At 40.7% G+C, this 25,074-nt stretch overlaps 2 protein-coding genes across 3 annotated transcripts in view; both read right to left on the reverse strand.

The window, feature by feature from the left end:
• Positions 1 to 987, reverse strand: part of LOC101285495 (growth-regulated alpha protein-like) — a 114,817-nt gene extending 113,830 nt beyond the window's left edge. Inside the window, exons 1-3 of one of the 2 annotated variants that reach the window (XM_049708991.1) lie at positions 745 to 987; positions 527 to 650; positions 341 to 424 (exon numbers count right to left, since the gene is read on the reverse strand). In XM_049708991.1, the coding sequence (XP_049564948.1) occupies positions 341 to 424; positions 527 to 650; positions 745 to 835 (299 nt within the window). In that variant the 5' untranslated portion in view covers positions 836 to 987. The remainder of the gene's footprint in view (positions 1 to 340; positions 425 to 526; positions 651 to 744) is intronic. The other variant, XM_012538162.3, reaches the window with a different exon arrangement.
• An 18,689-nt stretch (positions 988 to 19,676) lies between these two features.
• LOC101285751 (platelet factor 4) lies at positions 19,677 to 20,938 on the reverse strand. The gene is made up of 3 exons (XM_004283587.4): positions 20,772 to 20,938; positions 20,326 to 20,491; positions 19,677 to 20,183 (listed from the first exon to the last, which is right to left on the reverse strand). The coding sequence occupies exons 1-3, from the start codon at positions 20,854 to 20,856 to the stop codon at positions 20,096 to 20,098; spliced, it is 339 nt and encodes a 112-aa protein (XP_004283635.1). The 5' UTR covers positions 20,857 to 20,938; the 3' UTR covers positions 19,677 to 20,095.
• Between the last annotated feature and the right edge of the window lie 4,136 nt (positions 20,939 to 25,074).

The raw sequence follows: 25,074 nt of genomic DNA on the forward strand, positions 1-25,074 counted from the left end.
AAACCAGGGTTCTGCTTTTCAGGTGTGAGGTCCAGAAAGAACTGGGAGAAAAAAAATGCCTGTGTTTTTTAAACAGGTGGAAAGCTTTTCAGCATAACTGCCCATGTTAATGAAAGCAGCTTAACCCACATTCATTTGAATGGGGAGGGTCAGGGGCCAGAATGGAAGGCACTGAAAATACCCTTCTGGCAATAGAGCAGATTAATGATCTTAATGTCAAATTTAATTGTGGAATAATGGTTTTTCAGTCCTTCGGCTAAATCCTGGGTTTCTCTGATATAATTTTCAGGAGGCAGATGCCTGACTCTAGTCACACGTGTGAATAAAAACCATAACTCACTTGTTTAGCATCTTGTTGATGATTTTTTTAACCATGGGAGCTTCAGGGTTGAGGCAAACTTCCTGACCAGCCTTGAGAGTGGCTCTGCAGAGAGAAGGGAGAATCCACGTGAGGTCGGGTTGGGGATCGGGGTGAAGTCGTCGGGAAGGCGGGGGTGACAAGCACAGCAACAGCGGCGGCACTTACACGACTTCCGTTTGGCCGCAGTGGGGTCCCGGGGGCGTCATCTTCACGCTCTGGATGTTCTTGAAGTGAATCCCCTGCACGGTCTGCAGGCACTGGCAGCGCAGTTCGGTGACCACAGGCGCCCCTGCGGGGAGGACAGACTCGGTCAGGGGGCTGTCCCGGGATGGGCCCCCACCCGCCCCCGTCCCGCCCTGGGGGTGCCGGGAGCCGGGTCTCACCTGCTGCGCGCCGGCCGGCGGCCACCAGGACCAGGAGCAGTAGCGCGGCGCGGAGGAGCCGGGCGGCGGCGGGGGTCGCGGCGCGGGCCATGGGGTTCAGCTCGGAGGGTCGCTGCCTGCGGCGGGAAGGCGGGCTGGAGGGCTGGCGGAGCGGATTCTGTGGCTCCCCGAGCCGGGCGAAGCCCTTTTATCGCGATCGGACAGGGGCTGGCAGCCCAGGGCCAGGGAAATTCCCCGACGCACTGGCGTTCCCGGGTCCGGAAGGAGGGCGCGGCCCCGCGGGCCTCCCGCGTAATCCGCGCTCTCGGGGAGGAGGTGGGGTGTCGTCTCTGCGCCGAAATCCCCGCAGGGGGAGTGAGTCGCCAGCACCCCTGGGGTACCGCCTGCGAGGGCGGCCGTGGGCGCCTGGCCACCCCTGGTCTCCGGGGGGAGAGCGGGGAAAGCGCTGGGGGCGGATTCGCGAGACCCTCACAGGGGTGGAGAGACAGTTTTAGGGAGACTTCTGTTTCTTTATTTATCAGATCTGGGAGAATTAAAGAGGAGTAAGCGGGTAGATTTTGCTTAGCTGTCTGTCCTCTAACTCTATATATCCTGTCTCTCTAAATTTCGATTTTGCTTATTTCATACCTGTGGAATGAATGCTGTCAAAAATACAGCCGACATCTCGGAATCCAGAGAAGAACGTTCAGCTTATTCCTCATGTTATATATTCTCAAATCACACTTAGAATATCTTGGTTATGTTTTCCATTTGGTGGGAACTGGGATCAGTTGTCAAAAGTTGAATCCGGGGTTAATTTCAGTGAAAGTTGAGGGCCATAACACGACCTAGGTTTTTGGGTCCTGCTCAAATTCCTTCTCTCAGCAATGTTGGAATTCCAAAATTCCCTGCAGACCTCCTTTTCCACGTATGGAGGGTTGAGTTGATCTAAGAATATGGAACTGGTGGCCACGCTGAAGCTGCGGGTGGGCTAGTCGGGGTCACCTCTTCTGGTTCTGTCCTTGGACAAAATAGCACATGGACACCAGGGAGTGGGTACCTGCTGCATAGCACGCTTACTCCGGATGTGCGCGGCTGAAACATGAAACGTCGAATCACACGTGAAACACCGTTCCATTCACTGAAGGGGGACCTTCAGTGTTGGTCTTCCTTTTTCTTGACACAGTGACATGCCTCTCTTTTCTGACCAGGAATTTCAGTCTCTTCACCTGATGTCTTTACTAGTTTTTCATCAGAAGTTTTAGAGCTCTAGCATTGACTTAACATTAAATCTAGAGGATTGGATTCGGACATCTTGGAGACACGGAGTATCATGGGAGTGGGAAGAGGAGAAAGAAATGGCCTCTGGCCCAGGGATGGGTGTCTAGGGCCCGGGCTCTGGGCAGCTCAGCTCAGTGAGGGAGAACTTGGATCCCGCAGTAAGCCACCCCGCCTGCAGCGAAGCCGCTTGCATTTAGTTGCCACCTATTACCTGCACATTGTTAAATGTTTCTTTGCCTACCCCACGGTGGTTATGAGAAATGAGTCAACGTGTGTGAGAGCCGGCAGGGATTAAATGCCTTATAAAAGTTTATTAAATAAATAGAAATAGCTTTTTCCAACAGCACCTAAGCAGAAACTCTACCTGTTGTGAATCCTTCTATATCCAAGAAACCAAAAAAAAGTTAATGGAAAAGTTCACTCCCCAATTTTTCTCTTTATATTTAAAAAATTTCTGAATCAGGCTTTCTGAAAGGAAGGCACAGCTACACTCTACTAGGAGATGCACTTACGTTGGGTTTTGGGTTTTTTGTTGTCGTTGTTTTTACTTTTGAGACCTATCATTGGTTTATTTTGTAGTCTTACTTTCAATCACTTCATCTGTTAGAAAGGAGTTTGAATTAAAGACTCCGCACCTTATTTATTGGAAAAGGTTTTTAAAATGAAAGACTGTCTTTAAAAATACTCTAGTGTTTTTCAGGATGATCCTGTGAGAAACACCGGGGAAATTAAAGGGATATTAACATTTGTATTAAGCAGTAGGAAATGAAAAATAATCTAAAGGCTATAAAATATGGTGACAAGCTCAGGAATAATTGACAGTTTGTGTGATCTCTCCCCTTGTTATCAATTGTTTTTTGGATTTCATGGGAAACTGGCCCAGATATACAAAAGTTAGTCTTTAAAAGTTCTAAGATATGTTGTTTTGTTTTCTAATCATAAATAATGCAGACTGAGTTTCTAAAGTTTATAAAAGTTAGAAAGGCAGGAAGAGATTATTTTTTCCTCTCATCTCTCTTAGCTTTTGTCTATGGAACAAACTTTAACAAGTCACTGAAAATTTGCTTTTTTCTTCAGCAAACATGGTAGCTGACCAATTAGAAGAGCACACAGGGTTCTGAGTAAATATGAAAGAGGCTGCTTCCTTTATTTAGTTGCCATATCCCATTGGCAAGTTATTAAACCTCTGTACCCACTCCGAGATGCAGCACAATCATTTTGTGCTAAATTCCAGGCTCTCTTCTAAGAGTTATATAAATATTGACTTGTTCAATCTTCCAAACATCTCTGTGAGAGTATTTATTATTATCTTTGTGGTACTTTCAGGTTACAAATAAGGAAACTGAGGTGCAGAGTGGTTAAGGAACTTCCCTAAGGTATTGAACCTTGGGTCTCTTACCCAGACAGAATGGCTTTTAACCATTGTGCTATGCTAAAAATGCTCTATGATATATGGTTAAAAATTTCCAGAGAGGAGTGATTTTTAAAAATCTGTTTATCATTCCACTAGCTGAATGTTTCAATTTTTTTTATTTTAAAATGCAAACACAGACAAAACTCATATACCTCCATAGTTTGGTTTCACTAACAGCATAACTCTCTCCTGTGGCATTGATATAGCCTGTTACATTTTCTTAAAGTGTCCAATTCTGAAAAAATAGTAACTTTACCATAGAGAAATCTGGCAAACATTCCCTTATCCAAATGATGATGATGAAGGTTAATATCATCAATGTGATGTCAGGTTGATATCATGTACCCTTGATATAACGTGATGAGAAGGTCACCTCACCTCTTTGGTATTCTTTCCAAAAGTTCATAACCCCAGTTCAACTATAAGAAAAACATTTTTCAAACCTAAATTGGGGACTATTAAATAGCTGACCAGCATTCTCCGAAAATGTCAAAATCATGAAACTTGGGAAAGACTAAGAAACTGTCACAGTCCAGAGGAAAGTACAGAGACAAGACAACTAAGTGCAGTGTGGTACCTGGTTTGAATCCTGGAACAGAAAGAGGATAGTAAGTGGGAAAACTGGTGAAATTCAAATAAAGTATGGAGTTTCATTAGTAGTAATGTGCCAATATTGGTTTCTTAGCTTTGGCCAATGTACCATGTAATGTAAAATAGTACAATAGGGGAAACTGCGTGAAGGGTACACAGAAGTTTTTAAAAATCTTATTTTTCTAAATCAAGTAGAATACCACTACAATGAAATCAGTGGACATGCATGCTTTACCTGGTAGCTTCCTAGAAAGGGAATTAAGTTTTTGTTGAGTTCATATTTGTTTAAATATGAAAATCCAAAGTATCTGCTGCCCCATTTTGGACACATCATCATGTTTCATAGGCTTAAATAGTTTGTCTTCAGCATTAATCATGCTGTGCAAATCTATTTCTTGTAACTGGTGAAAAACAGAAAGTGTTTGCTGTAATGGTCTCCAGACGCAAGCCCAAACTGACGTAAATGAAAGTATTCACCAGTTTATCTACTGGAACTACCAAAAAAAAAAAAAAAAAATGAAGCATGTCAAGGGGTAGCCAACATCTGTAGATCATGTAGAATTTGACTCCTGAAGATGACAATCAAAATCACTTGTTTTTGGAAATGAAGTAAAAAAGGAAAGATTTCTTTTTTCATTGCTCTTTTCTCCTTCATATGCCATTTGAATTCATGAGATCCTCATCAACAAAAGTGCAGAAATATTTATACACAAAGGAATGCTTAGTCTAGTACAATAAACAAATTCATGTTCCTGTTTGAGCAAGTGCTTCTTTAAGCCAATTACTTTTGCAAAAGTTGAAGACCAGTTTTTTGTGCACAATCTTTAAACCCACACAAGCGATGACTGTTAATGAAATGGAATAAGCTTTAAAATGGAAGCTTTGGTGGTGAAACTCCATTTTCCCTGCAATCGGTATGAATCTTTTGGAATCGACAATGCGTAAAATCCAGGATGCTCGCGTCTTGTAGGCCCGCTGTCATTGCTGCAGCAACCAGCCACAAGCAGATGTGAACTTACAGCTCCTCGCCTCAGCTCTGCTTTCTGCACCAAAGTTTCTTTGTCACTGCACTGAAAAGTCGCTTGCCAAATAGGGAACAGCAGGCACTAAGTATTCCCCCCTCTTTCATGTTTTAGGCAGATATTCTACATGACTTCTCAAAGGATACCTAACAGGATTGAACCCCTGCCACACCCTCTTTTCCTATTTCACTCTTCCCAATTACCCAGTCCCATACATAGGGATAATTTCCCCCAAATGAATCTGCCTGCATGGTAGGCTGATGACTCAGGCTCTGCTTTCTGAGGGGAAACCTTAGCTCCAGGGGACACTGCTCCATCCTGAAAACTAACCAACTAACCATGCCGATTGGCAGGAAGATATGGGCAGTGTCGCTTTACTCTACTCCAAGCTTGCTGTTAGAACTTATTCCCTCTCAACTTCCATCTATATTTACCCTAGAATGATCTCGTCTGATGTAATGACTCTGGCTCTAAGGGGAGAAAAACAAAGATGTTAAAACATGATATTAAATTCCTGGATCCATTCCACCTCTACAGGCAAATGGCATTAGTGTGTACAGGCATCAAGGTGTAGGGGAGGAAAACTTTTCCCTTCTTCCCTTCTTGGTTCTTTGGCTGGCCTAATGATTAAATAGACATAAGACAGAATAACAGGAGAAAAACAAATTTAATTTCGTACATACAGGAGCCCCATAAAAATATAAGACTCAAAAAAGTGACCAAAGTAGGCAGCTTTTATACCTTTTAGACAACGTAACAATCCATTTGTGAAGCATGAAAAAGACAAAGGGGTTTGGGCTTGGGGTAGTAAATTAGTGAAGAAGGAATGAGTTTTGTTTATACAGCCTTTTGGGCCCTAGATTCTCTAACTCTCACGATAAGGATGTCTCTTTTTCACCTGGTGCAGGAAGAGTACCTTTCACATGGGAAATTTATTTCCTGCATTCCAGGGGACAAAGGAGGGTCAGAGTATCCTTCTTGCACCAGCTGTTTCTTAATAAACTTTAATTCAAAATAATCAATATGCCAGTGAATCTCGTAGTATTGAAAATAGATCAGTTCAGTTAAACATCTGTGTCTCATTTTAGGAGGTGGTAATGCAGCTGGGCTCACAAAGTTAGGTCTCTATTATGTGGGAAATAAGGTAATTAATAAGACATTAATAAGGACACAAAAGAAAAAACAACAGTTAATTATTGCATCAAATTGTAAACCAATTTCTGAGTTTTGAGGGTAGCTAGTTGAGAATATTTCTAGATGCCAGGCTCAGAGCATCTTCAGATAGATTGAGGAGAGGCAATGACACCATGACAGATTTCCCTTGTTTACGGTTTGAATGTTTCTGGTGATCTTTCTAAGTGGCACACACAGCCACTGGCATGAAGACTGTTTATATGTGAGCTGTTGTGGTGATTCCTCTGAAGTTTATATCAGGTTGTCCAACGTTAGTTTGCGTGGCTTTGAGGTTTTCGTGTGTGTGAGTGTCTGGGGGGCAGGGTGTGCGTGTGTGTTTGGGCTGCACCATGAGGCTTGCAGGATCTTAGTTTCCGGACCAAGGATTGAACCCGGGCCACGGTGGTGAAAGCGCTGAGTCCTAACCACTGGACCACGAGGGAACTCCCTTGTGTGGCTTTGGAATAAGGCAGTTTTACTTCTCAATGATTTCAAGTCAGAAAGGTGGGAGAAAAATTGGAAACGATAGTCTGGATAGTTGTAGCCGGATATTGAAGGAAACTAGAGGAATTCAGGATCTTACAGGTTTACAGGTAGAAAAGGAAATCTCAAATGTAATTAACGGAACTAGAATCTAATATCCCTAAAGGTGTATTACAGAAACATCATTTTTCTCTCTGTAGACATTCTAATTTTTATCAAAGATAAACACTAATAAAACTAATTTGTTTGCAAATTGAGGCTAATTTCAATAAACCTGGCCTGGTTTTTACATAAGATCAGGAAGAATGGAGATTTGCCATATAGGCTCTTTTATGCTTGCTTTGCTGGAAGTTTTCATAAGGAATCTCAGATAGGACTTTTCAAAAGCCTCTTGAGGCTAGGAAGCCAAGGCAAAGACTTGCCATCAGGTTTCCATACCTACAGATTTAGGTTAGTTCATCTCTTCTCTAGCACCCACTATATCTTGAGGTTCCTATACCTGCCAGGGAGTGTCCTTCTTACCTGGTAAAGCTGCTGTGAACCCTGTAAACAAGTACCAGGCAGATTTTTTCAAGGAAATTTATTGGCTCCAAAATTCAACCTTAAAGCTGTCTGGTCATATCTGAGTCAATGGACATCTCTCCCAAATATGACATTCCAGTCGAAGCCTTGGTAAAATAACCTATGGATCCAATTGTGTTGTGTTACGAGGAGAATGGAATATCAGTGAACTCAGGCTAATAACTATATTGCCATGAAAATAAAAATACTCACTGAAGGTCACTTAATTCTGGAGGAATCAGGTAGGGAGAAATAAAGAAATGTTTCATCTTTGTTCACAAAAGGATATTTCACTAAATTTCTGTAAGTCAGAGATAGCTTAAGAGGAAAGGTTTCCTTATATCTGGAAAACAAAAGACTAAAGAACCAGCAATACTTTTTTTAAATCATAAAAATTATAATCATTCTTCTCAGTTCATTCAGCCCCAGGTAATCAATTTTGTTGATCTTGATATTTTGTTCGCAGTTTGATGAAGCCATCAGTTTTTCTTTTTTTCTTCATTAGGATTCTGTAATTTTTTTTTAAAGAAAACATTTTTATTCTTACAGTACATTGAACAGTACAGTAGTCCAGTACAACAGCTGGCATACAAGGGCTGGCATCGAGTGAACAGGCAAGAAGCGTTACTGACTGGAGGAGGGAGAGGGGGTGGGAGATGGTAGAGCTGAAGGACCATCGGCAATAGGAGACGAGGGCAAGCTTTAATTTCACTCACGCCTGACATTGATGGCACAGACTCCTGTTCCTTGCTGGGTTCAATTCTCTCTACCGTCCTGAAGAAATGATCCAGTGATGCCTGGGGAGCAGCTCTTTTTTTCTCATCATAGATGATGTGGTAGCACTGGACTGCATTCTGAATGGCTGCTGCAACCTTCCTGTACCATTCTAAGTTCCCGTCCTGTGCCTCAAAAACTAACAGTGCCTCCTCAAATAAAGAAAATCCCCTTGCCATTTCCTGCGATGTGAACCTCTGCGGTTCTTCAGTTACTTCTTCCTCTTGTCTCTCTTCGTCCTTTCTCAGGGGCTCCGATTCCATCAGGTCTTCATTTGTAAGCTCCTCATATTACACAGCAAGGAATTCAATGAAGTCGTCCTCTTGCAGATCTAGCTTGAAAGAAAGATACTGTACGACTGTACTCTATACAGTACTGTACAGTAAAGTACACAAAAGCACAACCACTTGTAGAGGATGCACGCACATGGCAACGTATGCCAGACACGTGAACTAACTTATGTGATTGGACATGCGAACAGACGTTCGCACCTTTGAAAGTTCACATCTTCAGGGGACTTACTGTATTATTCAGCCTTAAAAAAGAAAGAAATCCTGTCACATGCTACAACACAGATGAACCTTGAGGATAATGTGCTTAGTGAAATGAGTTAATCACAAAAGACAAATACTGTGTGATTCAACTGACATGAGGTACCTAGACTCGTCAAAGTCTGACACAGAAAGTAGAATGGAGTTTGCCAGGGGCTGAGTGGAGGGAGGAAGGGGGAGTTCTGTAATAGTTATAGAATTTCAATTTTGCAACTCAAAGAGTTCTGGAGACTGCATAGCAATAGGAAGGTACTGAATTGTGTACTTAAAAGTGGTTAAGAGGCAAATTGTATTTTAACACAATGTTACCACAATTAAAAACAAAAAATAAAAGAAACAACAGAAAATAAGTTGGTGAAACCATAAGTTCTTTGGCTAATCAGTCTGGTAGGTTTTCCCCTTTTATCCTTCATTATTCTAAATTTTGAGCTTGAGCCTAACTTCACGTAGTTACTTGGCATTAAACGAGCCCTCTCGGCAGAATGTGTGGCCCAGTACTACTAAGGCACCCCAAAAGAGATAGTTATCCTTAAACCAAACAATATTCCAAAGAAAGCTGTACCTTCACCACAATGTTTTGTGAAGATTGATGGATTTCCTTACATTAGTTTTAGAATTCTGTAATTTCTTACCCAGTTCAGATGGTATATTCATAAACACATCAGAAACATGTATTCTAGAGTACTTGTTAGGGTCCTTTCCATGAATTTCTTTGAAGATGAAAAACGTTTGCAAGAAAACTTTTGCCAAAGAATCAGAGTAGAACAGTAACTGTAAATGAGAAAAGACTTAAAAATTGCAACGGTTAAAGAGCAGATGAGAGTTTAGTGTGATGCAATTGACATGAAACTTTAGTAATTTCTGTGACACCAATATTTTAGGATAATTAGAATTACAATAACACTATACCAGGATATATCAGATTTTCTTTGGAATTTCAGGTAATTTCTAGAACACTTATATTAATAACATTCTCCCATACAATCTAACCTAAGAAGGTTTATCATCACGTATTTAGCAATGCTTTCCATGTAATTTAATGTACCAAATAAGCATAATTAATGTAATCTCTCTCTACTCTCATTCTCACTCTCCCTCTCTATTTTTATATGGAGAGAAAAAGAATCTTTTAAGATGTTCCAGGGGACCTCTGGAAAATCCCAAAGTTAGGTTGAGGTCAAAAAATTTTACTAAGAATTTGATTTGAGGAAGTTTGTCAAAAACATCAAAAAGTTTTGACACTTGACCAAAAAGGATCACAGGTCATCATGAAACAGTACCTCATTATTCATTTAACCAAAGTAACAGTAACAGATTTCAAAGGCAAATCTAGAAGGTTACATAATTCTGAACAAAATTTAGCTGTTTCAATATTTGGAAGACTTGATTTATTAAATAATCAAAGACCAATGGTAAAGACGACATGAAACCTAGAAGATTATTTTGAAAAAACACACATTCTTTGTTTTCTAGGCAGATCATTTAAAAGGTAAAGAAAAGCCTTTCATAATGTCTTATCAAGAGCAGAGCAATAGTCAAAGAAAACTTTGTCCTCTTAGCAGATGAAAGAAAATTAATTTCCAGTTTTACATAGTACACTATTGATCTTAAAGTTTATATTTAAAACAATTATAATAAATTCATTTAATCTTATCCAGCTTGATCACACATAAAATTCCTTTCCTAAGATTCATCTTTTACAAACCTTCTATAACTTTGTGTGTTCATTTTAGTTTGTCTCTTCTCTTTCCCATTCTGAAATAATCAGCTTTACTTTAGGGCAAAATTACTTTATTTTCCTCCACAAATTGCATCTTCAGTCTTCATACCTTTTCTAACCAAAAAACGCATCTTATTTTCCTGGCATACAGAAGTGTTTCCTTTACCATTATTTTTTTTTTGTGGTACGCGGGCCTCTCACTGTTGTGGCCTCTCCCGTTGCGGAGCACAGGCTCCGGATGCGCACGCTCAGCGGCCATGGCTCACGGGCCCAGCCGCTCTGCGGCATGTGGGATCTTCCCGGACCGGGGCACGAACCTATGTCCCCTGCATTGGCAGGCGGACTCTCAACCACTGCGCCACCAGGGAAGCCCTAATTGCATATATTAATTACGATTATTATCCTTTAGAAACCTTGATTTCTAGTAAAGACTAAGAAGTAAGCAGTTATGAATGCTTTCTTATACCAGCATTCTTTAGACTGGCAAATCTGTAAATGCATTTTACATTTTTTAATAGCATACGCTTCCTCACAATAGAACAATTTTTTAAATGTAGCACAAGACATGGTTACTAAAAGACCAAATATCTTTAGTTATTCTGTAATAAGAAGCCAAAAGTGGACACATTTAGTTTCAATAATCACCGTTTCTATATTTTATCTTATTTGGAAATGATCTAGATACTCAATAAAATTTCATCATTTAATTTAACAGAGCAAAACTCTTAATAGTGGAAGAAATCAGAGAGTTGAGTAACAATTTTTAAATAGGTATACTATAGGAAAACAAATATAATTTCGTACATACAGGCCATAAAAATATAAGCCTCAAAGAAGTGACCAAAATAGGCAGCTTTTATACCTTTTAGACAATATGACAATCCGTTTTTGCAGCATGAACAAGACACAGGGCTTTGGGCTTGGGGTAGTAAATTAGTGAAGAAGGAATGAGTTTTGTTTATACAGGCTTCTGGGCCCTAGATTCTCTAACTCTCAAGATAAGGACGTCTCTTTTTCACCTGGTGCAGGAAGGGTACCTTTTACATGGGATATTTATTTCCTGCTTTCAGGGAGACAAAAGAGTGTCCTAAAGTCCTCGTACTGGCTGTTTTTTTTAAGTTATTTTATTTTATTTCTTTTAAATAGAACAATCTACTCCCTTTTTTTTTTTTTAACCCCACATTTATTTATTTATTTATTTTTGGCTGTGTTGGGTCTTCGTTTCTGTGCGAGGGCTTTCTCTAGTTGCAGCGAGCGGGGGCCACCCTTCATCACGGTGCGCAGGCCTCTCACTATCGCAGCCTCTCTTGTTGCAGAGCACAAGCTCCAGACGCGCAGGCTCAGTAGTTGTGGCTCACAGGCTTAGTTGCTCCACGGCATGTGGGATCTTCTCGGACCAGGGCTCGAACCCGTGTCCCCTGCATTAGCAGGCAGACTCTCAACCACTGCGCCACCAGGGAAGCCCCTTTTCAAGTTATTTTAATTCAAAATAATAAATATGCCTAAGTGACATATTTGGGAAATCCTGCCCTGAAACACATCAAGGGTCAGCCTCTGTTCAGTCTCCCCACAGACTGCGTGTCTGGCTCCCCTTTTTCTTTCTTCTGGTAACACAGCCTAGATTTACTCTGTTTTCAGTGCATGGGGTTCATATGGGATGACCTATTTCTCAGCCCCTTCTTATCAGGGCCCACCCCTGTACGCTCAGAGAAGGGCAAGTGACCTAAGCCTGGGCAAATAAGAAACAGTCTCTAGAATTTTTGTTGAAACAATTGAAAAAGAAGTTCTTAATTCTTCCTGGAGTTCTAAACAGGTAAAATGGGTCTTAGACATGAGCTAATGCTTCGGGAGAGATTTCCATATAATGAAGTTGGCCCAGAGGAAAGCACTTGAAATGGGGCAAATCACTGAGGACCTTGTTTGGGCACCTATGTCTACCAGGTGGCTCTGATTTATCCATGGACATTATGTAGACCAACAGATGTTCTTTTTCTTTAAATTAAAATTAGATTTATGCCTCTTGCCAGTGAAATAGTCTGACTTAATACCATCCATCTTTCACATTTCTGCTACAGATAACTTTCCAACACAAGTAACTCTATTTAATCTGTGTATTCATTTATCTCTTCAACATTTATCTATCCCTCATAAGCTAGGAACTAAATTAGGTTCTAAATTAGTTTACAAAGAGGAAAAAAATAAACCAGACTTGGCCACTACCAAACACAGCCTATGGAAGCATAACGGAAAGATATGAAGTTGTCTGGAGCTCCATGATACCCAGCAATGTACCGAGCTTTATAGGAACTCAGAGGAGGGTGGGCATCTGACTCCCCTTCTTGGAAGGGTGGGAGCTGTCAGAGAAAACTTGCTAGAGGAGGGTACTACCTAAGGAGAGTGGGTAGAGTACCTATTCCCGACAAAGAGGACCAAGTGAGCAGAGGCATGGAAGCTGAAAGCAGTGCAGTATGACCTGAGAACAAAAATAAGCAGTTCGTTTTTTTGTTTTAACCTGGTGTTTAACAACAAGGCACGGATGTATAGAGAGCAGGAGGATAGGCATGGCTCAGACACCAGAGGTTCCCTTGTCACTCAGGAGCCATTTCAAGTGTCACCTCCATTAGAAATCTCATAACACATCTAAGTGTTTACCTTAGCCCTTGGATACAGATCACATTGTGGTTTACATGTTCCCATGCTGGACTATGTACTCTGCAAAGAAGCTATCATATCTTATTTCTCTTTCCATCCCCATCTTCAGTGTGAGTCAGGTTCATAATCATACTAAGGATTTGACAAATGTTTGTTGAAATAATACATGAATAAATGATTTCAGGCCACTATTGGTTTTTAAGGAATTTGTTTTGGAGATAAAAACATCATTATGACATTATGGTATTATGGAAACAAAATTTAGGAAGTCGAGAGATGAATGTATAAACTGCAAAAGAAAATAGCATGCATAGCAAAAAGATACAGATTTCAACTAGGAAAATTATGAATCATCATAAAAACTTGATATTGAGCATAATGTCCACAGTATTTTCCAGTGTTCATTATTTCCCAGTTTCTTAGCCAGAAATACTTTTGTTTTTATTTTTACCTTCTGGGCTCTGTCCATACACTCAGATAATCTTGGAGGCAGAGGATTCTGAAAGATACTTATTTCAAAGGAGGGACTCTGCTAGTGTATGACTGAGCTAGTTCATTGACTGACATTTTCGAAGTGGTTGACAACATTAAAGAAATATGACAACATTAAAGAAATTTCCACCAATTAGGTATGGTGGAAATTATGGTGGAGGTAGAGAAAGTATGGCTTTGTTGTGTGTATTTTACATATGTGTATATTATGCACTGAATGTGAATATCTATAATCAAATGTTTAATGAGCACATATTATAGCATCTGTGTGTGATTGAAGGGTGTAGATGGACAGATAAGGGGAACTCTAAGCAGATTCCTTAACAGTTACAAATGTGACTCTAACAACAGCAACAAAAAATCATATAAATCACTTATTGGGCAAATGCATGAGTATGTTACAATGTCTGTGGATAGTTTGGTGAAATCTCTGAGCTTAACAAAGTTGGGAAGAGACTCTTTAATGTTCAACCAATTTTCTGCTGGCAAGGTGCCTTATCCAGCACCCAGCTGCAGTATTACATCTTAATACTAACTGCGTTATTGTTTCATGTAGTTAATATCTGACAAACATTTATTTAGCACCTACTCCGTCAGGCATTTTTATGGAAGTGGGAATGAAGAGAGGTTAATAAGCATGACCCTTATTCCCTGATCTAAAGAAGGAAAACAGATAAACAAATAATCACAGTGCAGTCTAATTGTTATTCTAATGGAGATGTGTATAAATTGCTTTACTCCTGTTTTTCCAGGAGACCCTATCATCATCCCTAGAATTACCACAAAAAGAAGACTCTTTCTCCAGCACAGCTAATAAATAAGAGCTGATTGTTCCAACACTGCTCACTGACTGCCCTGCTTTCAAGTTTTACTAACCCTCACCACAATACAGGCTACTAATAGCATAATCCCCATGTTGTGTCTGCCTAAGCAAAGAAATAAATATTTGACAAGGTCATACCCAAAGTTTATTTCTTTTCCTTGTTTTAGATACACAGTTAAGCCAGGCTTTCAATCACCATTATGTCCTGTGGATTTTATAATCTTATAGATATTCTGGTTGATAAATATTGTTTTGTTATTTGATTTTCTTTTAGTTGTTAACCATGAAGGGAAAATACAGCTTGAGTCTATCACATTAAACATTTTTTCTTAACTAGTTACCTGCGCCCACATGTTGAGTTGTGGTTCTGTTCAGGGGAGGTTATAGCTTGTTGACCATGTTCTTAATGGGTTGCTTCTTAGCTCAAGGATTGTGGCCATTTGGAAATGATATGTGTTCTAGGGGTAAAACTCCAGAGAAAAGTAACTTTTACTTACTAGGTTCGAAGTTTGAGTCAGGCCCATGCTGGCTCCAATTATAAGTGAGATTTACTCCTTTCCAGAGTCCTGTGGGGTGAGCATTACTGCCCTTGTTTGGCAGATGAGAAAACTGAGGAAACTCGGGGTCACAGAGAGTCAAAAGATGGAACCCAGACTGTCTTATTCAGAAGCTTGTTGGGCTAAAGCCAGCAACTACAGGGATAAGGAAGAGCCATACAGGAAGAAGAAATAATTATAAAACCACTATTAAATTTATCGAATGTCTTTGCTTCTTTCCCAAGGTGTCCTAGAAATCAATGTACTTTTGGCCCTCAGTTCAGTTTGCATTAGACCCCAAACTAAGATGCACATAGCTGAAGCAGGATGGGCAGTGAATTTAAGTAGGGGCACCCAGCTGTAAAGGACATAGAATCTCAACAATACAGATAATGTTCTACTTGGTGTTACATCTTCCCCTCAAAAGCTGCTTCTTATGGCATTCCCAAAGACTCCATCCCTGAGTCAGGCCTGGAGACTGAGGTAAGGAGACTTAACTGTCCTGCCGTTCCTGAGCTTTCTGCCCCTACTAACCAGCCAAGCATCTTGAGAAGCACTAATTAGAGTGCGGACTCCAACATGAAATGTTAAAACTTGACTCTTCAATCAAAGGACTAGACAATGTTTTTAAACTACAAGATATGATCCATCACTGGGTTATGAAATCACTTTATTATAGGCTTGTGGCCAACATTTATTTTTAAGTGGATAATTAGGAGAGGCTAGTATGAAACAGAGCAGCACCCTGTGGTGGGGTCCCAGGTACAAATCCTTTCTATGCCCTCGATTCTTTTTTTTTTTAACATTTATTTATTTTTTATTTTTTGGCTGAATCGGGTCTTAGTTATGGCATGCGGGATCTTTTGTTGCAGTGTGCGGGCTTCTCTCTAGTTGTGGCGTGTGGGTTTTCTCTCTCCAGTTGTGGCACGCGGGCTCCAGAGTGCATGAGCTCTGTAGTTTGCGGCACGCGGGCTCTCTCGTTGAGCGGTGCAGTTCGGTAGTGGTGGCACGTGGGCTTAATTGCCCTGCAGCATGTGGGATCTTAGTTCCCTGACCAGGAATCGAACCCACATCCCCTGCGTTGGAAGGTGGATTCTTTACCACTAGACCACCAGGGAAGTCCCATCCATGCCCTCGATTCTTGCTGGTAGGAAATAGGCTTCATTCAGCCTCCTAGACCTCTCCTAAGCTCCAAAGGACAGATTCAAAGAGTTGTTTATCAGGAAAGGGAAGGGATGCAGAAACAAAGGAGGAGCAGTCAAGAAACAATAGTCCAGTCATGTGGCAGCGTTCTGGTTCCTCCTCAAGGAATATATGTAATAAAATACCTTTGAGTTCTTCTGCAGGAACTAAGGCCCTCACCTAGGTGGAGGATGGTAACTTCAGACTCAGTACAAGATTCCTGAAACACCACCCTGCTACCTCACCACCAACGAATTGAAAGAAAGTCTGCACACAGTGAAAGATAATGAAGACTTTGACCCCCTTCACCAAATGATTCTTTCTCCCTTTAAAACCTTTCATGGTCAAGCAGAATCTTCAGAGTTGGTTTTAGGACATGAGGTCCACCTTCTCACCAGGTTGCAACCCTCCTGAATAAAGCAACCTTTCCTTTTCCAACCAACACTTGCCTCCCAAATACTGGCTTTTGAGCAGCAAGAAGCCCAACCTAAGTTCTGTAACAAGTATAGAAAATAAAATATCAAAACACAGTAGTTGATAAAGCAAATATAAGTATTGTATTTTAAACTTGTTCTAGGCCTGTGTGTCTATACATGCATACATACACACACAGTGAATACATACATACACAGTACCTATAAATCTATAAATAGATACCAGGTCACATGGGTTTGATATTATTTCTCTGGCCAAGTAAAAACTTATTTTATTAACCAAAATTGGAACAAGAATACACACTAACTAGTTTCATTGCAATGAAGTAATTACTGTGTTCCTTTTATGATTGTGTACAGTGATATTTTATTGAAAATCAGCAGTTCACCTCATAACTACATCAAATGACTAATATTTTAAAAAATGAAAAGAACATTTTGAGTAGTGAAATTAAAGGTTTTTTTTTTAAGTTTCCTCCTTATTTCCTCTGTATTTCTAAGTTATCTGTAGTGAGCATGTATTCATTGTTTTTGTAATGAGAAAAAAATATGAATATATCTTTATAACCAACTAAGACCTCAATACTCTATGCATTGAAGAGGAAACTGTTTTTACCACAAAGACCTTAAAGGGGGGGGGGGAAGCAAAAATTAGAAAAATACTGAAGAATGTCCCAGAGCAAAATACACTTTGGTGGTTTTGTTTGTTGATAAGGCCTGTGACTGTGCAGTAAGCACTTGGTTGGGGACATTTTCTGCTGACTTACTTCCTGCCAAAAAAAAAAAAAAGAAGAAGAAAAAGAAAGAAAAAATAGTTCAAGTTTACGTACATTCAATCTATATCACTCCATGAATGTTTGAACAGCAGGCAGCTACAGTAAATTGTTCTCTAATTTAGACTTTTCCTGGTAGGAAAGTCCTCTCCCAGTGCCATTGCTGATAAAAGCGACCACTTGAAAGCATTCTCCGGCTGGTTAGCCAAGGTAATTCCGAAGGGAGAATTTACAAGGCACCAACATTAGTTGACTTTGCACAATTTGTTTTGGTCCTTTGGCCCTTTGAGTCATACCTAGGAGTTATTGAATCCAACTAAGTATGTTGTTTGATGCAGGCAGGCAAAAAAGTATTGTACCATTCACAGCCAATTTCAATGTATTCTTTTCCAAAGTTCATTTGGTTTGAGAAACTTTTATTGCTATTGCAACTTTTTGTTTGTTTGTTTGCTACTTATCACCAAGAATCACTCTGTTAAATGCCTTACTCAACACTCCAAACTGACTGGAATTGTGTGTTAAGAACAATATTGAAAGCAAAAAAAAAAAAGAAAAGAAGGCAATAGTAACAATTAATCATTGCTAATTTTTAAGCACAGACTATGTATGAGGAACTATGCCAAGTGTTTCACATACATCATCCTCTTAGTCTACACAATAATCTATGAAGTAGACACTCATCCACATTTCATGGATGAAGAAACTAAGGCACAAAGGGGAAGTGAGTATAGCACAACCTTGTGTGCCATGATAAGAACTTTGGACCTTGAAGATAATTTGGGTGAAGGTGCACGAGGTGGATCGAAAGTGAAAAACACCAAATGGGTGAAAACTAGTTGGGAGACCCATCCCCACAGACATACTGCAGAATGGTAAACATCCTGAGGACTTAATGATCTTGTGTCTTTCTACTTTGTCATCTTGTGGCAGTTTCATTCTTCCCTTTGCCCCTGGCAAATTCATACACCACCTCCAAGAGCTGGTTTTTGGGTCAGTTCCTCTCTGAAGAACTAGCTAACATGCCACTAACTTGTGTGAAAGGCAGAACAACATGAAGGCAAGAGCAGGGAGATGAAAGTCAGACTGATCTGCTCACCCTCTAGCAAACTGGTCTTGGGAGACGCCTTAACCTTTCTGAGACTGTTACTGCAACTCTACAATGGGAATAATGTTACCTGATGTGCAAAGTGGTTGTGAAAATTTAGATGATACTCTTGCACTTCATAAGCCTCTATAAATAGCGTCTATTTAAGTAGTTTGTTATCTCAAAGCTTCCTCCCTTTCTCCCACCCCAAGGAGACTGAAATGGACATTCTCCATTTTCTCTTAGCAGTCTAATCCTCCCTGTACACAAACATTGCCACCTTAGGTTGAAATGACTTTGGCTCATGGGTAAAGGTCTGTAGCTTTCTCCTGCCTCAACTAGATTCTGCCTTCTTGCCCTCTAGGTTGAATAAAGATTTCCATATCCTAACCTCTAGAACCTTGTGAAAATGTTACCTTATATGGCAAAAAAGATTTCACAAATGTGAAAGGATCTTGAGATGGGAAGATTATTTTAGATTATCCAAGTGGGTATAGTGGGATTATCCAAGTGGGCGCAGCATAATCACAGGCCCCTTTTAAGAGGCAGGCAGGGTATAAGAAGAAGAGTCAGAGGTGACAACAAAAGTAAAGGTTGGAGTGATGTAGTTTAAAGATAGAGGAAGGGACCAGGAGCTGAAGAATGCAGGTGGCCTCTAGAAGCTGAGAAAGACAGGGCATAGATTCTCCCCTAGAACCTCCAGAAGGAATGCAGCTCTGAGGACACCTTGACATTAGCCTGTAAGCCCCATTTTGGACTTGTGATGTCTAGAACTGTGAGATAATAAATTTGTGCTGTTAAAGCCACTGAGTTTGTGGTACTTTGTTACAGAAGCAAAGTAACTAACACACCCAACTTTCAATGCCATCCTTTCTTCCTAAAGTATAGTAGTGTCTTCTTAAAGCATAAATGAAAATACAACCTGTATCTCTCCTAATTTCCACAGCTGTTTAACACACAATCTCAATATCTCCAATGTTAAGAGATTCATGGAACAGTGGTAAACTGCAAATAAGGTTTTACTGAACCCGAGAATACTGAGGAAAAAGTCTATTAAAGACATTTTCATGCTTAGAGCAAAACTCATGGTATATAAATGGAATGTAATAAGAACCAATTCTGTAAGTTTGCCAAATGTGGGATTTATTACAGGCGGTAACATAAGTACAGGAACCGTTTTCATCATTTCATTTTTGTTAAATGTCAGCATTATCAAAGGATCAATAAAAAGTACAATATTTTAATGTAATGCTCTGGAAAGTATCCGTATATTTCCACTAAGTAGTAGAGAATTCTAGTTTCATTTTTATTAATTTTCTATACTGGGGTAAAGTATAAATATTAAGGAGGTAAAAGCAGTGTCTACTTTATTTACTTATTTTTTTTTAAAAAAGCAGCCCAGAAAACTTAAGTGCAATTAATATTTATTGGCAAAGCTAATCATGACATTATTATGTAAATAAGTAGTTATTAAGTAATACAATCCTGGAAATATGCAAATATATATCAGCCAACATACAACACCAAGTAAAACCAGTTTTTATTAAACCAAACCTTCTTTCACAATATATGTTTGCTTAAAATTCTGGAGATTTTTCTTTATATGAAATTGTGATATGTCAACATTATTTCTTTCCTCTATTAATAAATATTGACTATACCACAACTTCATTTATTTTGTTTATGTAGAATTTCAAGGATAATAAAATCATCAGATGATTTTTCCGCAGTTAGATTGAAAACGAAAAAAAAAAAAAGAAGAAACACTTTATATAGCAAAAGTACAGATTTAGGCAGCCGACTCTTCAAAAGTACAGATTTAAGAGCTAACTCTTCAAAAGTTTCTTGATTATTTTCTTATACAGAGGATTCTGCGGGTCCAGACAAATTTTCCTCCCATCCTTAAGCGTAGCTCTGCCAGGGAAAGAAGAGGCGCGCCTTTCAGTCCTTGGGTTTGAATTTGGGATTAGGCTGGCGGGAGGCGGGTGGAGAGGGGCGGTAGGGAAGGGGAGAGGAGAAGAGGGTGGGCACGAAAGAAGCGAGTGCAAGGACTCACATCAGTTGGGGGCTGGGGCAGTGGAGTCCAGCCCCGATCACCTCCAGGCTGGAGATGCTCCGGGGATGGACCGCAGAGGTGGTCTTCACACACACGCAGCGCAGGTCTCCAGCTCCACCTTCAGAGTCTGCTGCGGGTGGGCCGGGGACAGTGGGGAGTGACGACTCTGTGAATAGCCAGAGGTACCTTAGGGATCTTCTCGTGGCGTGGCGTCTGACCTTCACTTCCTCATCCACAAACCAGACCTCCCTCAGAAAGTGTCTGACTGTCCAGGTGGTAGAGCGCAGCGGGCAGCACCTGGCACAGCGCCTGCGCTCTTAGCCGCGCTCGGTCAATCACAGCTGGGAACCGAGACGGGTACAGACTCCGCCCCAGCCCCGGGGGTTCCAGCACTCTCTCCCCACCGCCCCCGACCTCCCCCAGGCCCTGCTTCATTCAGTTCTTACCTTGGGCGAGAGCGACGGCTAGTAGGAGCAGCAACCCGGGGCTGGGCCGCGGGCCGGGGGCGCGGGTGCCAGCTGCCAGGCTCATGTCGCAGAGATGCCAGCAGGAGCCGAGAGCGCAGGGGCAGCCCGGGCTGGCGCTCCGCAGACCGGTGGTTCCCGAGACTCTCAGGCCGTTTTATACCCGCGGTGGGTCGACTTCGTCGGAAGCCTGGGGTTGAGGATGGAGAACTGCGGTGCGGAAGCTGAGACACTTCTGCAGAGTTGGGCACTGTGCAGCCAAGATTAGGGCAAAAGGAAAAGAGGCCAGGGATCAGCAGTCTTGCTGGGAGCTGGGAGCAGGATCCAACCGCCACCCTGAATTCATATAATACATGCACATTTGTGCAGTTAGAAACGGTACTTTAACCTTATAAAAATGTATGTTTTCTTGGTTATGTGCAACAGTAGAGTTCTCTGTAGTCACCGTGTTGCAGTTGGTACAGCAGGAAAGTTTGTTTCCTTCTCAACCCTCAACTGCCTCATCAAGAACAAATACCGTATGCTAACACATATATAAGGAATGTAAGAAAGAAAAAAAAAAGGTCATGAAGAACCTAGGGGTAAGACGGGAATAAAGACCCAGATCCACTAGAGAATGGACTGGAGGATATGGGGAGCGGGAAGGGTAAGCTGGGACAAAGCGAGAGAGAGGCATGGACATATATACACTACCAAACGTAAAATAGATAGCTAGTGGGAAGCAGCCACATAGCACAGGGAGATCAGCTCGGTGCTTTGTGACCACCTAGAGGGGTGGGATAGGGAGGGTGGGAGGGAGGGAGACGCAAGAGGGAGGGAATATGGGGATATATGTATATGTATAGCTGACGCACTTTGTTACAAAGCAGAAACTAACACACCATTGTAAAGTTTCTTGTTGATTACCGCTGAGTGAGCTTGGCAGGTGCGTTTCTTCCAGATGTGCCGTTTGTCATTGTTTTCTGCTACTAAAGAGTTGAATTTGGTCTCCAGGTGATGACTTGGTTCCAAATTTCACGTGAATGCGGAAAGTTTCCTCAGTCTCTTGAATGGGATCCACCTGGCTCTACCAACCATCACCCAATATACTCTAGGAAGCAAGCTCAGTTAGCCTCACCTATCCTCTTATTCTGAGAAAAATTGTAACGGTAATGTTTGGATGCACACTTTCTATAGAAATTGCTACCTGGATGTTTCTCCATTCTGCTCAGGAAGAAGAGAGGTCAAGGAGAGTTTTCAGGCCATATCTCCCGGTGCCTGCTGCCACCTGGCCAGTACAAGTGACAGGGTGAGATGGGCTGCACCGTTGGTGGGAGTAGTGAAGCTCTCGGGAGGACACAGAGCACCTGGGAGTTGAGTGTGTAAAAGATGCAACAGAATCCTGCACAGAAAAGGTCCAGAGATCAATATAGACCATCTTCCCTTCCCTGAAAAAGAATGACTTTGGCTCTTGATCAGGGCAAAGCACGCCCTCATCTCAAAGCCAGAGGCTCCCTGTCACACTGATTAACAGTGGTGAGGGGCCTCAGGAGCCCACTGCATGGAACTAGCAGACCTCTTTTTTTTTTTTTCTTTTTTTTTTTCCGGTACGCGGGCCTCTCACCGCTGCGGCCTCTCCCACTGCGGAGCACAGGCTCCGGACCGGCAGGCTCAGCGGCCATGGCTCACGGGCCCAGCCACTCCGCGGCATGTGGGATCTTCCTGGACCGGGCCACGAACCCGTGTCCCCTGCATTGGCAGGCGGACCCCCAACCACTGCGCCACCAGGGAAGCCCTAGCAGACCTTTTAATGCTCAGCAGGACCAGATTTCTGCAGGGATATGGAATTTAGTTCCTGGGCCTGGAATGTGCTTTCTCTTACTCTCCCACCACCTGTCTTTTCAGCTGGCTAGTTCTACTCATATTTCTGGTGTCTGCTTAAATATCACCTCCCCACAGGGGCCTTCCCCGACAGCTAAAGCTACTTGTTTTCCCTGTTGTTGTCTTGTAACACCCACTGCTTCTCCTATGTCTCACAGCTCATACAAACACAAATATATGACATACACACACACATGCATATATATCTAAATGTGTTTAAAATGGTTTCTCTTCCTAAATGGAAAGCCCCGTGTGGTGAGATATAGTACTGTCTATCGCTATTCTAGCTCCCTGGAAGGAACTCAGTATAAAGTACTACACTAGTGAAGATGATAAATGTTGAAAATGAGAACGATGAGGCTTTGACGTGTTCATGTGTCTGTTTCTTTGTGTAGTTGGAGCGTACCTCTATATGAACTTGTGGTTGTGATTATTTGTCAGCCTGTCTGCCTCTCCCACCAGACAGTACTCTCTTCAATGGCAAGTCTCTGTGACTTACAGTCTTTGAATATCCAGCATCCGTGCAATGGCTGGTACAGCATGTATAAGTCATACATGTGTATGGAACTGAAACTTGAGATCCCAAATTGGGTTAGCCCAGAGGGAATGGATAGGAGGGGTGGTTTGGCGTATGGATGGGCAACATACTGGATTTGTACAACCTTACCCCACAGATTTCAATATTTGCAGTATAAAGGAACCCAGGGAGTAGTGACAATTCATTCATTCTTTCTCTGCATCTAAATAGAATAATTCAATATGCGCACACAAAAGTAAGAGACATATGCATTATGCAGGAGGTATTAGCCTAGTGTAAAAACTGTGTCATGTCTCAAGAGGTGGCCCTGTTGGATTTTAGTAGGAAACCACTAGAGAAATGAATGAGATGCTGAGCTATTTTAAATTATTGGAGAAAAACTGATCACCACGACTGCAGTCACCATTTACTGCTTTATTTATTACATGTTTATTCGTGTATGTTATTTGTTAACTATTACTTAATAAAAGTATTTATTTTGTAGAGAAAGCGTCTAAGGCATTAAACCTATAATAGTGAGGAGAAAATAAAAGGAAACCTAATAATGCAGAGATTGTGAACTATGTGCTTAATACATGAGTGCTCCCCAAGGTCCATGTGCAGTTTGGGATAGATGAACTGATATCTTCTCCTATAACCATCATAGTATGTGCAGTATGCTATTTATGTATCAAGTCCTATTTTCCGTGTCAATAACATTATGTGATATATAATGTAATCTCTTAATTAGAGAAAGAAAAATCAAGCAAAGTGATATGGTATGTGGTTAAGAGCATAGTTTCAAATTGCCACTCTGTCACCTACTTAGTTATCTGATTCTGAGGCAAATTTCCTAATCTCTTTGAACTTCATTTTTCTTCCCTATAACACTAATGGTAATAATAATAAATACTAACTAACATTGACATATGGGTTATTGTGTGACATTCATTATCTTCAGCACTTTGAATTTATTAACTGTTAATTTCACATCAACTCTATGAGATAAGCAATATTATTATGCCATTTTAGAGATGAAGAAACTTAGGCACAGAGAGGTTATGCAACCTGCCCAAATTTACACAGCTGGCAAGTGGTGGACTAAGTTACCCTCTCTTTAGAGGACGTGCTCTTAACCAGATCCTAGCTATCTTGTAAGAATTATTAAATTCTTTACAATTATTTAATTGTAATGCATGCAGAACAATTATTTTGTCTTGAATATTAATCTTATTATTAATATAACTCATAATATTAATTGTTATTAATAAAGTTTAGCTATTACTATAGTACATTAAAAATAGCACGTATCATCAGCTAGTGACTTTTGTTGGCCATATTGTTAAATACCAAAGTTTAAAAAAATAAAAACGTAAGTCTTTTTTCCCTAATAATTCTGTTAAAAGTAATAATATACGACAACAAAGCAATAATAAATTTGATTTTATATTAATATTTCTTTAAGAATAGCATGGGTGTAAATGAAAGAGATTAGACATTAAAGAAAGTTCTGTTGATTGTAAACTAACAGTTAGTAGCCTGGTAAAGCTTAAATTCTCTATCGTGTTTATTTGCAAGGCTGATTCTCATACTGAAATGGTTACCATCTAGATATTTAGTAAATGCAAATACGTACAAGCATGTCAAGGTAAAACATTCAACACCAAGTAGAATCTGTGTTGTTATTATTGTTATTGAAAATACTATCATAGATTATTAAAAATATATATGATATCATATACCATCATATATTTTTTGCTCTACTGGTATTAAATATATCCACTTTAAAGTCAATAACCACTGCTTACAAGATTCACATTCTACAGCTTTATTTTTAGGATTTGAAGGCTAAAATAAACATTAGAAAAATCTTTCAGAGAATGTTTTGAAACAAGACATCCTAGGACT

This window comes from Orcinus orca, chromosome 4 (genome assembly GCF_937001465.1).
Source record: "Orcinus orca chromosome 4, mOrcOrc1.1, whole genome shotgun sequence".
In the NCBI taxonomy this organism is placed as follows: domain Eukaryota; kingdom Metazoa; phylum Chordata; class Mammalia; order Artiodactyla; family Delphinidae; genus Orcinus; species Orcinus orca.